Genomic DNA, 12,898 nt, shown 5'->3' on the forward strand with positions numbered 1-12,898 from the left:
TGTGGGGCTAAACTGAGCAATTCCTGGTGTCCCTTGTACCTTGACACCTTGCTAGACAGGTCAATGTCTCCAACAACATTTTCACAGTAGTGAAAGTGAGAAACAGGCAGGAGAAAATCACCTGCCTGTCCACGGCCAAATTCAAGGCTTTGTCAGGCAGCCGAGGATCTCCTGGCTGGCAGACACTGTTGGTTTAACCCAGTCTCAACCTGGGCTGGACGAGTTTTACAGAGACCAGAGCCCTGCGAGGTGCCGTGTGTGACACATCCGTGCTGTGTCCTGCTCTGGGAACCTGGTGCCTTTCCCATCTCAGCTTATCAGAGCCGTGGCTCTGGGCTGTCCCTGACACAGCCCAGGGTCCGGGCAGCAACTGGGCTCTCTCTGCCCTTGGAGCTTGGTTACTGTTGATATCTGATGGTGCCCCTATATGGTGCTTTATGAGGCCATGATGCCTTCATTATGGGTATTTATTAGCCTGTCTTAATTGCCCATTCAAGCAATTGAACCCACGGTTGTCAATATAAGACAGGAGGGCCTGCAGAGCAGCAGAACTTGATACAGGGGTCAGATCCACATCCACCGACTGCAGACAGGAGTTGTGATCCCCAGAATATTCCTGGGATCCACCGGGATCAGCAGTCACATACCCCCAAGCAAGCTGTCCCTGTTCCCGCAGTTTGGTGACACTTGCGCTGCCACCACCTCTGTTAACGGGGTGTTTAGCAAGCCAATAAACAGTGAAAAGCAAATAATGTACAAGGAAATAGGTTTTCCCTACAAGGGATATGGCGCAGGTATGCTCCCCGCCTCTGTGCCAGCAGCAAACTACAGAAGGGGACAAATTCTGATTAATCCCGAGTCCAGAGCTCCCTCCTGTCTTCCTGGCAGAGCTGTGTCCTGCCAGACAAATGCCCATCACCGACGGCAGAGGGGACGGATGGCTCCTGGCACCTTCGGGGACCCTGAGCACCAGCACGGAGCGGTGCGGGGGATGCAGCCCAGCTCCCGGTGTGGCACAGGAGCGGTGGCCAGGGCTGTGATGGAGGCCGCTGGCTGTGTGCGGCGTGGCACTGCCCTCACGCTAATGCGGTTTGTAGTTATTGGAAACTGGACTGCGAAGGAGCCGGGATGCTGTTTCTATGGAAATGTCCTGGAACAGCGAACGAGGGAACAGAAAAACAGAAGACGTGCTCCTGGGAGCTGCCAAGCAGGGCGCGCTCTGGAGGGGCTGTGATTTCGATCGGAGCCACCTACTGTAAATTGGTCTTTTCAGCTCATTATCGCCTTCCCGGTGCGGAGGAGCCACAGGAGGGTCTCTGGATGCCGCGTGGCTGCGAGGACACTGTCACTTTGCATCTCCGTGTCACCCCCAGGGCTCCCAAAGCCCCGCTCAACACCGGACCCCGCCGGCTGCAACCCCGAAAGCAACGGGTGTGCGGGGGACACGCACCGAGGTCTCCCCCGGCCCCGTGTCACCAATCCCGAGTGTCACTGTCCCCGGGCACCCGTCGGCACGTTGGCCCCAGGTCTGGGAGGACTGGCGTGGGGTGTCCCAGTGGGGGGGTGCCCGGTGATGAGTCCCTGGGAACTGGAGGGGGGGCGGTTAAGGACCCCCCACGAGGGCCGGTGGGCGGGCGCGGTCCCCGTGCCGAGGGCCCGGGCCCGGTTGGGTGCTCCCGGTGCGCCCGCGGCCCGGCGGCGCACACGGATTGGCGGCGGCGGCAGCGGCCCCTCCCCGGCGGGCGCGGGTGGGCGGTGCGGCCCGGTGGGCACGGCCCGGCCCCGCGGAGCGGCCCCGCGCCAGTCACCGGCGCTGCGGAGCGGAGGAGCGCGGCCATGGCGGCGGCCCCGGCGGGTAGGGCGGGCGGCGGACCGGGGGCGCGGGGTGGGGTCCGGCCGGGCCGGGGAGCACTAACGGGCTTCTCCCGCTTCTCCCCACAGAGGCGGAGACCCGGCAGCGGCTGCTGCGCACCGTCAAGAAGGAGGTGGGTGCAGGACCGCGGCGGCCCCCGGGGAGAAACCCGGACCCCCCGTGGATGTCCCCGCGGTGATGGGCGTCTGCGGCGGGACCCTGCCCGGAGGGGAGCCCCGGGCCCGGGTTCGCCTGCCCGCAGCATCCCGGTGGCTCCTGCCGGGCTGCTGCAGCGAATTTAAGCCCTCCCCCCCAAAAAAAAAAACCCCACAACACCCAACCTCGAGCAGGGCGGGGGTCGCAGCGGGAGCCGGGGGCTGCAGGAGCTGCCCGGTTCCCGGGTCGGTGGCAGAGCATCACTGCAGCACCACTGAATTTCGGTACCCCAGCATCCTGCATCTCTTGAAAATTGCCTTTTGCTGCTGGCAGAGCTGCTTTCACAAGTTGTGATTTTCCATAGGGAAAAAGGGGCGACTCCCGCTGCTGCTTCCCCGGGGAACTGGGCTGAGATGAACCCCCGTTGTGGCCAAATGCCCTTTGCAGGGCAGGGGGCAGCTGAGGAGCCCGCACGGCCAGGGCTGCCTGCGGCTGCCAGCCCAGAACATGGGGAACGTGCACATGTGTGTTTGTGTGTGCAGCTCAAGGCGATGGCATCGTACATCTGCCTGCCCTGGCCTCTCTTCTCAGGCATCTTTAACTCTCTGTTAGTTTATACTGTGTTTTATGTTGAGCTGCCTCAAGCTGTTTCTATTTGTGCAGAGCTTTGTGTTTGTCATGTGCGTAGCGTTAACACTGAGCTGATGGTGGATCTGGAGAGGGAGCCAAGATTCCCACTGCTCTGCCACGTAGTTCGTGCGTTTCTTGTGCGTGGAGGTGGCCAGTGGGGCCATCTGAGCCTCCCGTCCGTCACTGCGGACTCTGGAGCAGTCGAATGGCGTGGGACCCGCTGCATCAGAGCCTGGCTTTGCTCTGCCACGTGATGGAGTGCTGGATCACTGGGAGCTGTTGTCACCTCCTGTCTTTGGTCACCTCTCCTGGGATTTTGGAGGGTGAGATGCTTTGTTTCTGGTCTTATAAGCATCTTGATGACCTGCTTTTGGGCTCTGGAAAGTGGAACGACCCTGTTAGGGACACTGCCTGGAGTGGGGTGAACAGGATCCATGGGTGGTAGGTCCAGGGAGGGTGACAACGCAGTGTATTTGGCTCTTCATCCAGACCACTTCCCACCTTTAATCCTCTGCCGGGTGTGGTGGTAAGGAATACTACTTGTTGCCTTAGCAACAGCTATTAAACCAGAAAAAGGGTATGACATTTATTTTGCATTGTGGATAAAGCTGACATCTCATTATTACTGTCTGTCTGCGACTCCTCCCGAGTGGAGAGAGACAAAACAGCAGGCTGTGCGTCGACTGATGCTGCAGGATGGGAGGCAAGGATTGCCATGGGCCTGCCGGTGAACCAGCTCAGCCAGCAGCTTCTTCCCAGAGCCGCTGTGCCCTCCGCAGACTGTCACTGCCTGGGAGCATCTCCCGTGCTGGCGCTCAGCACCGGCTGCTCCCCCTTTGCTCTTCTTCCAGGGGCTGAGCGCTTGAAGAAAGTGCAGCGTGTGCCTAGGGGAGAGCTGAGGGTTGTGACGTGCTCTTCTGCTGGCTTTTGGTAAAATAAATGTATCATACAAGGGTTTGGTGAATGCCAGTAAAGATCGAAGGAGAGAGGTGATGTATGGGGAAAGCCCCTCTGCCCTGGCGAGGTGCTGCCAGCCAATGCGTCCCGGTGCCATGACGTTGGTGTTTGACACAGTCTGGTATCTCTCCAGCGGCCCTTTAGGAAAGGCTGATGCAGAGCAGAGATGTTGTTCTGGTGGTCTCGTGGCTCTGGGCTCTGCCTTAGGATGTTGGTGCGGATGTGGGTTCTCTGTACCTTCCTTCGCGTTCCTCCCGGCTCAGTGCAGTGCAGACAATGCTGGGGCTGTGCGTGCCCAGCCACCGGGGGGACCCCTGCCAGACCTGCGCTCTGCACCCCCCACCTGTGCTCTGCTCTGTCAAGGTTTAAAAACACCTGGGGAGACGTGATCCCATAGGTAATGTAGTTAATTATTGAGCGACATCCCTGAAATTGGGAGCTGGTGAGGCCTTCTTTTGCCTGTTGCTCCCTGCTCTTTAGGCACGTTTTGCTCCTGATTTGGTTATTTTTTCCTCTCCTTGGCTGAATTCATCTTAAGTCAGGAGCTTGTGCAGGCTCCAAGGAATAGCAGAAAGGGATAACTGCAGAAATATTTTTTTTCCACTCCTGGAATTATTACCTTGCACAAAATTGCTTATTCTCACTCTGGTTTTGCTCCAGCCATGGCTCTGTGTGATCTGCTGAGGTCCTCAGGGGCAGGTGAGCTCCACTGAGCCCGGGAACAGCCATGGATCACACCTGGGAAGCTTCGCCACATCTGTTGTCCTAGTGCGATAACTGCAGCAACCAAATATTGTGAAGACAAGGTCTGATTAAAGAAGGTAGATAAACCCTAAATCGAAATTACCCAAAGCACCGCAGCGAGCAAATGGACTTCAATATTTGGTTGTTGCCATGGTTAATGCATTTTTATTACGAAGTCCTGCTCTGAAGTAAATTTATAGGTTGAAATGAGTAAAAAGTTGTGTCTTTTTCCTATTTTTCTTTTTTTTTTTTTTTTTTTACCCCAATATGGTCGTAATAAATCAAACTTATCCTGAAAACTGCAAAGTCGTTTGTCAGCAAACTACAAGGGCAAGAGTGGAACTGTGGCTTTCTGAGGAATCCTGTTTCCTGGTATACAGGGTAAGAAGCACAACCAAATCCTCTCTGATTCTTTTAGAGCTTTTATCAGCTGAGATGAGGCTGCTTTAGAGACCCAGAGCCTGAAATATGCAGGTTTAAAAGGATGTTGGATTCTCAACTAAAAATATTACTCTTGCAACCCCTGCTCCTCCCTTTCTTTTGCAAGTTTCATTTTTAATAGAGGGGAATCCTGTAGGGTGGTTTTGACTGTCTCAGGTAATCGCCCTGCATCCAGGAATAGGAGGGGAAGCAGGCGTTACCATGAAATACGGGCTGTGTTCACTGTGCCTGGAAAATGAGTTGTGTGAAAAGCTGAATGGAATATGAAAGTAAACAGTTGTCTTACTTATTCTTCTGCAAAAACTTAGTTTACATTTAACTTGCCACTCAGCAAGTAGCTTTATGTCTTTTACCCGCCAACAACTGATGTGCCGGTGTTGAACATTTTGCTGCCTGTTCTTCGAACTTTTGAAAACTGTCGCTGATTGACCACAGCCTGCTTGCTTGCTGATGTCCCCTGGTCTTCTGTCAGATATATTGTTTATTTTTTAACAGCTTGGATGGTTGTCACCCTGTAGCTGTTGACTAATTCCCTCATCATACATTATAGGGACAACAGTCAGTCTCTGTTCCTCCCACCCTTCAAATGAAGTGCCCCCGCTATGCAGCCACATTGTCTGATTCGTGGCTAAATAACACACTGACTGGTAAGAACAATATTTTTGCAGCCTGGGTTTGTTTATCTGGAACATGTATGTGTGCCCGTGGTTCCAAAATATCAGATTGTGGGTGTCGGTGACAGCTACTTCATTCTGGATTGGTAGAAAATTGTAAATTAATTTAATGTTATTAAGATCTGAAAAATTAATGTTGATAGCTTTAAATGTTCTCAACGCCAATAAAAAAAAAAAAAAGGCCTTAGTGTAGCTGTCAAAACTGTTCAGGCAAAATGAAGATGGGGATGATAAGCTGCAGGTTTGTAATGAAGCTGAGGGACCTCCTGATGTCTCTGAAGCACCCAGGTCAGCCTTTCTCAAACACTCCTATATCAAAAGTAAACAGACAGCTTTAATGCAGCATTTCTCGATTGCCTGCATCGATCTCTTCTGAAAAGGGTATTACTAATCGCTGGGGACCATTTTCTCTCCCTTTGAAGACAGAAGCGGTGGTGAGCAGGAGTGCTCTCATACTCCAGAAGCCCTTGGCTTGATCTTTCATAGCCGGAGCGGGTTTCATGCTGCTTTCTCCTCCTTCATCTCCCTTCCCAGCCTTGGGCAGCCAGAGCTGCGTGTCCGAGCAGCCTCCTTCCTCCACTCCTCTGCGGCCACAATGGCATCCACCTGGCGTCCTGGCCGTTGCCGTGGAAATACCTGGTTTTGCACAGATTCAGGACTTCAAAGCAAGACGGGGCTGGAAGTCGCACCTGGTTTCCGTGCAGATAGTGTCAGGCTTTGCTGTGTTCGCTAATTGAATCCAAAATGCTTGTCAGTGTAATGTTTATCACCCGGGAAAACAGCAGCTTTGTGGTGTGATGGGTGCAGAACAAAACAGGGTAAAGCTTTGAAATCAGGCATTGGAAACAGAGAAATGACTAAAGTTTTCCCTGAAATGTTGCAGTATCTTTATTGAGCATCTCCCAGCGAGCGGTACCAGCAGTGCCAACAGATGGCATTGAAATTTGCGTTTGACAAGCACACCAGGAATAGAACCAGCTATAATGTGATCTTAAGTGATCTTAATTTAGTATTGCATGTACAGATTTTTGCCCAAAAGTTGCTGCCCTGTGAGGAAAGTCTGGTACAAAATACTGTCAGCAAACATACATCTCTGGGATCATTCCCATTTACCCCAGGGTACAATGTGGTATTACGAACCCCTCCATTTAACGTGTTCTTGATCTCCTTTCCAGCAAACGGTCCAAATATTCAGAGTTCATATGCATTAATGGCTTCTTCCCCCCACCCTCCCAAGGAGGCTCAGCCCAGTTCCCGGCTGTGAGCACACGTGGTTCCTGGGGCTGCCCTGAAAATCCCACGTGTGTCACGTGGATCGTACCCCAGCTGCAGCAGGTGCTGTATTTTATTTAGTAAGTGGTGATAAATAATTAAATAAGACTTTTAGAAAAGCCAAAGGTCTCAGTCTGGAGGATTGCAATCAATGTGACTGTGGCAGCAAGAACACGGAGCTGCCAAACAGCTTTAAGGGCAAGTGCATATGAACAGTCTGGTGCCGTCAGAGCTGTTGTCCCACTGTGCGAGGGGACCCTGCTCTCTGTTGGTCCATTGAGACACCTGGGGAGAGTCCCTCAAGTCTGGGTATAAATAGTCATTTACTCTGGAGCTGGCAGTATTCTAACTGATTAGAGCACAATTGATTGGAGTTATTTTATGGGCAGCTAGTAAACTCTTATCTAAGTGGCAGAGCTTGGCTGCAGCTTGTGATGGTGCCACAAAGGTCTGGCTGGAACTTGCTTTTGGAATAATCACGGTGTTTGTTGCTGTAAAGATAAGAATCTATATCTTACAACGCCAAGTTCAATAATATGAGTTTTATAAACAAGTGTGCCAAAAAAAAAAAAAAAAAGATGATGTAGCAATAAGACAGGCAATAGGCAGACATTTCATTTTCAAATGAGAAGATAAATCTACTTTGTGAGCGGTGTTGGACTGAGCAGTTCTGCTTTAGCTGAAAAAGTGGCTTTTATCTGCAGTTCAGCTGGTGTGATGGTCCGTGCTGGTTTTTCTCTCACAGCGATTCTGTGGGCACCAGCATGGACAGTCCAGAAGTCGAGAACTTGGAGTTTTGGGTTGTGTCTTTGTGCCCCAGAGCCGAACAGAGGTTCTGAGCTTGCTTTGCCTTGGACACTGAACCCCCTTTGGTACAAACCAACCCAAGAGCTGGAGACAAAAACCAGCCCAGGCGATGCTAGCTGGGAGAGCTGGTGGCAAAGCCAAGTGGGTTGTGTTTGTCCCTGCAAATACAGGCATGCCTGGGATTGTCTTAATACTGCATCTGCTTCACTAAGTCATGCTTTAGCATTTTGGACAGGTCTTGCACAATGTATGGAAACTGTTTCCTGTGGAGCTTAACCAGAGCTTATTCCTGGAAAGAGACCTTGATTCGGAGAGGCAATTAAAGAAACGCTCAGATTACATCAAGGAGTGCCCACATGGACTTGTTGCACCAAAACTAACATATAAAATGGGATTTTTAAGTGCTAGAATTAACTTCCAAATACATAATCAAAGCGGCACTTAAAGACTGCAATAAGAACGAGAAAACACCAGCTCATAAAAGAATTTGAAAAGCCGACATAGAAAAGCAAATGGAGTTTAAAACCCGTATGACCGATGTGGGGGTTGTTGCGGGTGCTTGTTGCCCTCCTGGGCAAGGTGGAATTGGAGGGGGTTCCGCTAGTGCAGCCGCCTGGCTCTGGTGTCTGTCATCTCATCCCTCCCACAAGAGGTGAGATTAAGAAGATGTCTTAATTTCCACTGTATTTTTTACTGTAATTCTTCTGTTTTCAGGATGCAGGTTACATGGACATTGAGCAGAAGGTCTTTGCTGTCTCTGACCAAACCAGATCAATAGCAGTTTCTAAAAACATACTTCTGCAGAGACCAACTCAATCACTGGAGGCATTTATTTTATTGTAGCTGTTATTTATATGAAATGACTCTCTTTATGGGAATTCCCACTGCAAGGACTGAAATCAGACCTGGTTCTGCTCTGCCGTTGCCCTGGTCATACCTGATGCTTTCTCCCTTTGGACAATCCCACAGGGTTATGAGCATGGCCAAATATTTGAGAGGTGCTGTGCTTCAATACAAATGCCTCGATTACCAGTGAGAGTCTTTGCAAGAACCACGTTAGGAAAACCCGTGGCTGTAAACATCGCTGAATGATCTGGAGTACAGGTTGTATTGTGGCTTGCCTGGAAAAATCCAGCCAGGTAAAACAGTTGTGAGTCAATATTTCCTTAGACTAATTAAACCCAGAGTTATTGGTTTGCTCCTGATCTCTGCACCTTGGTGGTTATTGTAACTGCTGTAATATTTGGCTTGCTCCACCAATGTAAATGACAGCTGGGACTGGTTATGGAGCTTCGTTACAGGAAAATTGGGGTTTGAGATGCAGCATAACCCTGGGAATTGTGTAGCAGAGAGAGCTAAGCCTGCATCCCTGTCTGAGGGCTGTTGGATAAGAAAGGGTTTGTTTTCATTTTCGAAGGGGGTATAAAGAAGTGTTTAGTCAAACCAAATGTTAATAGTGATGTTTTGGCTGTGGTGGAGCTGGCTGGGCCCAGGGGAGCCAGAGGAGCAGCTGAGACCTCGGGGCCAGGACCCTCCCCGGGGCGCGGGGTGCACGCTCAGAGCCCCGCTCCGAGCTGGATGTGCCGCGATTCCTGGTGTCCCTGGATGCCACAGCCCAAGGGCTCTTCTCATGTCCCGTGGCTCTTGGATCTGGCTTAGCAGATGGGGCAAGGAGGAAAAAAAATTGGTTTTCCTTGTAATTCAGACACGCATGTGAAGCCAAGAAGGACGAGCTCGCTTGTTCACAAGTCAGTGATTCAGAGAGTGATGTTGAGACTAACTTGCCTTCTGTTGTATTTTTGGAACTGCAGTTAATGCTGTTGAGTTGGTGTGGACACCGTGTTGTAGGGTGTCCCTGTGACCCTGCTCTGGTGACTTGTCCTGTGCTCTCAGCTGGAGCCAGCAGGAGGTTTCATTGCTGTGGAACACTTGATGATGTTCCTCTTGAGTTTACCTACATCTAAATTATTAGTTGCTGTTCTAATTTCCTTTCTAATAAAAGAAGAGCAAACATCTCATTTTCCTCACACTGGCTTTGGATAAAGAGTGGGCAGCTTCATTTGTTGAGATTGTTCTGGCTGCAATATGAGAATTAGCATTAAAATGCTGGAATGCAACGTGTTTAGAGACTGTTCAAGGCTTCCCTGTGGAGTGAGCCAAACGTGGCTTTGCCTGCGCTCTCTGTCCCAAACCCTGTGGCTCAGGAGAGGAGCCGGGAGGGCAGTGGCAGATGGTGGCAGATGGCTGCAGTGGGGTCTATGGTCCCAGATGGCTGCAGTGGGGTCTGTGGGGTCTGTGGTCCCAGATGGCTGCAAGTGGGGTCTGTGGGGCCTGTGTTCCCGGGGGGGACAGTGGGACAGTCCCTCAGGATCTGCAAACAGCAGCACAGGAAGCCCCACAAGAGGTCTGGGGTTCTCTGGGCTGGAGCTGTGCTACACATGCCAGTCATGTCCATTTGTCAGCAAATGTGAGATTGCTTTGATTGGAAACTTTCTCAGTGTAACACTTGTTTTCTCTTACAAGACCGTATCCATGTGTCTGGCTGCTATTTCTTGTATATCTGCTCCCGTTCTGCTCTGGCCCTTCCCCTCAGGTGCGTGCCCTTGTTGCAAAGCCGTTTCCCTTCTATTTCTTTAGATATCTTTGATTTGCTTAGTGTGATAACCTCAGTCAATACAGTCTTTTTTTTTATTTCAATGAGTAATTTTCCACTAAGCTGCATCTCTTGGAAGGGTTTTTTTGTGTGTGCCTTGAGAGCGCAGGTTGTTTGTGGTGCCTTGGGACCAAGATGCCAGGTCAGAGCCGGGGTCCTGCTGTGCTGGTTGTTCCACAGCCACCAAATAACCAGATGGTCCGGTCCTGCGGCGGCTGCGACTCGGACATACATCAGAGCAGCCGCATGCCAGTTCATGCGAAAGGTGGCTGAGAAATTATTAACTTGAATATGCTCCTAATTTTAACCAGAAGCTGGTAACAAAGCATGTGCATTGATGCCAAAGAGTATTTGGGAGGGGGGTTTAAAAGATGAATTCTCAATTTATGCTTTTGGCAGGTACATAGAGATGCTGAGTTCACTGGTGGTTCCTGATTACAACATTGCAGAAAAAATCTCAGATCCTGAGCACTCTTAGTCACCTGTCACAGTGGCTCAGAACAGCACGGGAAGCTGACCTGCTTGCTTTGACATGCAGAGAGGTGCTTCGGGCTGTAGATATGGCTTTTTTCTTAATCCGTGTTCGTAAAAGGATTTCCTTTATTGAGCTGTCAGCTACACATAACTGACCTTGATTGTGGCTTGCGAAGGAGTTTAATTCCCCAAATGAGGCAATTAAAGGTCTCACACATGCAAGGTTTGCTTGGCCAAGTCTTGACCTGCTGTTTGTTCCTCTTCCCCGTGCCTTCAGAGGGAACATCTTGATCAGCAGAGTCTGTCTCACGCCCACATCAGCGCTGTGAACCTTTCCCCTGTGTTTTCCGAGGCTGGAGTCTGTCCTTGCCAGCCTGCTTACCTGGCAGGTCTCCCCTCCCATCTCGTGTCTGCAAAAGTCACGCTCCTAATTTATGCGGGTTTCTATTTATTTTCTTCCCCTCGTCGTGCCGCTGATGGGCAGCCCACAGGACAGCTTCCCTTGGAATAATGGCACTGAAGTGAGTGCCAGCAGCGCGTCGGAGCGGCAGAGGCTCGGTCGGAGGGCAGCGCTGAGTGCATCGCTGTGCGAACAGCATTCCTGGTCACATCTGGTGCCAGGTGATCATGGGATTTGGCATCGAGGGGCAGTTGCAGTCATTTGGGATGACTGTGTCACGTGAAATTTGTCAAATCCCCACAAAATGAAAAAACATAACACTATAAAAAGCATTACATATGAGATTTGGTTACCCTTATTAAGGTGTCTTTTATCTAAATGATGCTCAATTCCCAGAGTTAATTCTCTGCTTGTAGTTTTCCCATTTTGAAGCTTCTCAAAACCAAAACAGCCTTTTTTTTTTATATATATATATATATATATATATACCTGACTTTTTGAGATAGCCGGTGATGGCAAGCAAGGACGCTGTGATTCTGTGAGACCTCATGTGCCGATAGAGGCGATTTGACAAGTCGGAGAGCGGAGGAGGTTTCCTTGCAGAACAAAGCAAACAGAGCATCTCGCTCCCGCTCCACCGCCGGTCTCCTCACTCTGGTCTGTGGCTGAAATTCAACGTTTTCTCTAACTGGGCCTCTGTTCAACAGGTGAAGCAGATCATGGAGGAGGCGGTGACGAGGAAGTTTGTGCATGAGGACAGCAGCCACATTATCTCCTTCTGCGGTGAGTCTCTGCTGACATGAACCGGGGGATGAAGCACCTGCTTCGTGTTGGGTGTGTGTGTCTCCTGGATGCAGGTGGGATGGTGCTGGAGCCAGGTGGGGACTCCAGGGAAACAAAGGGGCAGCATTAATCGAACACAAGCTGGGACCGTGCGGCTGCCGCCCAGCAAACGCTGCAGCGTGCGGAGGGGGAGCCGCACTCTTGCTAATTTGGAGGCTAGGAAGGAAATAACAGAAGTGATGGCAACTATAGTGGCTTGGGAAGAAGTTGCTGGAGACAGCTCATGCAGCACTGTCGCCACTGGTAAGACTGTAGCATCCCCAGACATAGGCACAGAAAAGAGAAGGGAGCTGCGAGGTCTCCTTTTCTGCTTTGGAGAGCAAACAGGCTGCATTTTGCCTTTTCTCCTGGGCCCTCACACAAAAGACATGCAGATGCTTGTTTCAGGCCTGTCTGCCTTTGTACGCTACCGACCGCATGGCATCGAAAGAGCAGAACAGACTTCAAGGTGTGAGTCATTCTCTCTATTCTGTGCAGCACGAGGCTTCGCAGCCTGGAATTATTTATAGCCTCCTGCGACACGGAGCTGAGGCATCCAGGCACGAAGGGCTCGTCGATTCCTTCTGCTTCTTAATGATGCTGCTGCACTTTCCCTGGCTTCTGGTATCTGCACCTTCTGCTCTGTCTGCTACTCTCTCATTTAAATGGTGTGTGCACCTTCCTCGGTGCTGCGGTTCTCCCTGAGCTTATAAATAACCCCTTTCCCTGCCAAACAGAGTGTGCTGCAAGCCTGGCTTTGCTGAGCAGAGCTGCCCTTTTCTCTGGAGAGAGCCGCCTTCCTTGCAGAGCCCTCCTCATCCTCAGCGCAGCCAGTGTACCGCAAACCCCGCCATGGAGCCAGTGGACTGGCAGGAGAGGGCGGCCGCCCCCGCCACCCCGGTTTGCCCGGGAGGGACAGGTTTGAAGCAGACAAACAGAAGCTGGCATCTGTCACGTTGGCGCGGCCCTGGGAGGCTGATGGAGAACCAGCAGCGGGGCCGGGGCTGCGGGAGCCC

General features: G+C 51.3%; 1 protein-coding gene across 5 annotated transcripts in view; it reads left to right on the forward strand.

Annotated features, from left to right (window-relative positions):
- The first annotated feature begins 1,781 nt into the window (after nucleotides 1–1,781).
- The window catches only part of SGSM1 (small G protein signaling modulator 1), a 37,706-nt gene continuing 26,589 nt past the window's right edge, over nucleotides 1,782–12,898 (forward strand). For 4 of the 5 annotated variants that reach the window (XM_071816165.1, XM_071816166.1, XM_065851869.2 and 1 more), the window contains exons 1-3: nucleotides 1,782–1,855; nucleotides 1,942–1,985; nucleotides 11,768–11,843. In XM_071816165.1, the coding sequence (XP_071672266.1) occupies nucleotides 1,837–1,855; nucleotides 1,942–1,985; nucleotides 11,768–11,843 (139 nt within the window). In that variant the 5' untranslated portion in view covers nucleotides 1,782–1,836. Of the gene's footprint in view, nucleotides 1,856–1,941; nucleotides 1,986–11,088; nucleotides 11,282–11,767; nucleotides 11,844–12,898 lie in introns of those variants that run through there. The other variant, XM_071816168.1, reaches the window with a different exon arrangement.

Source organism: Patagioenas fasciata, chromosome 17 (genome assembly GCF_037038585.1).
Source record: "Patagioenas fasciata isolate bPatFas1 chromosome 17, bPatFas1.hap1, whole genome shotgun sequence".
Taxonomy (NCBI): Eukaryota; Metazoa; Chordata; class Aves; order Columbiformes; family Columbidae; genus Patagioenas; species Patagioenas fasciata.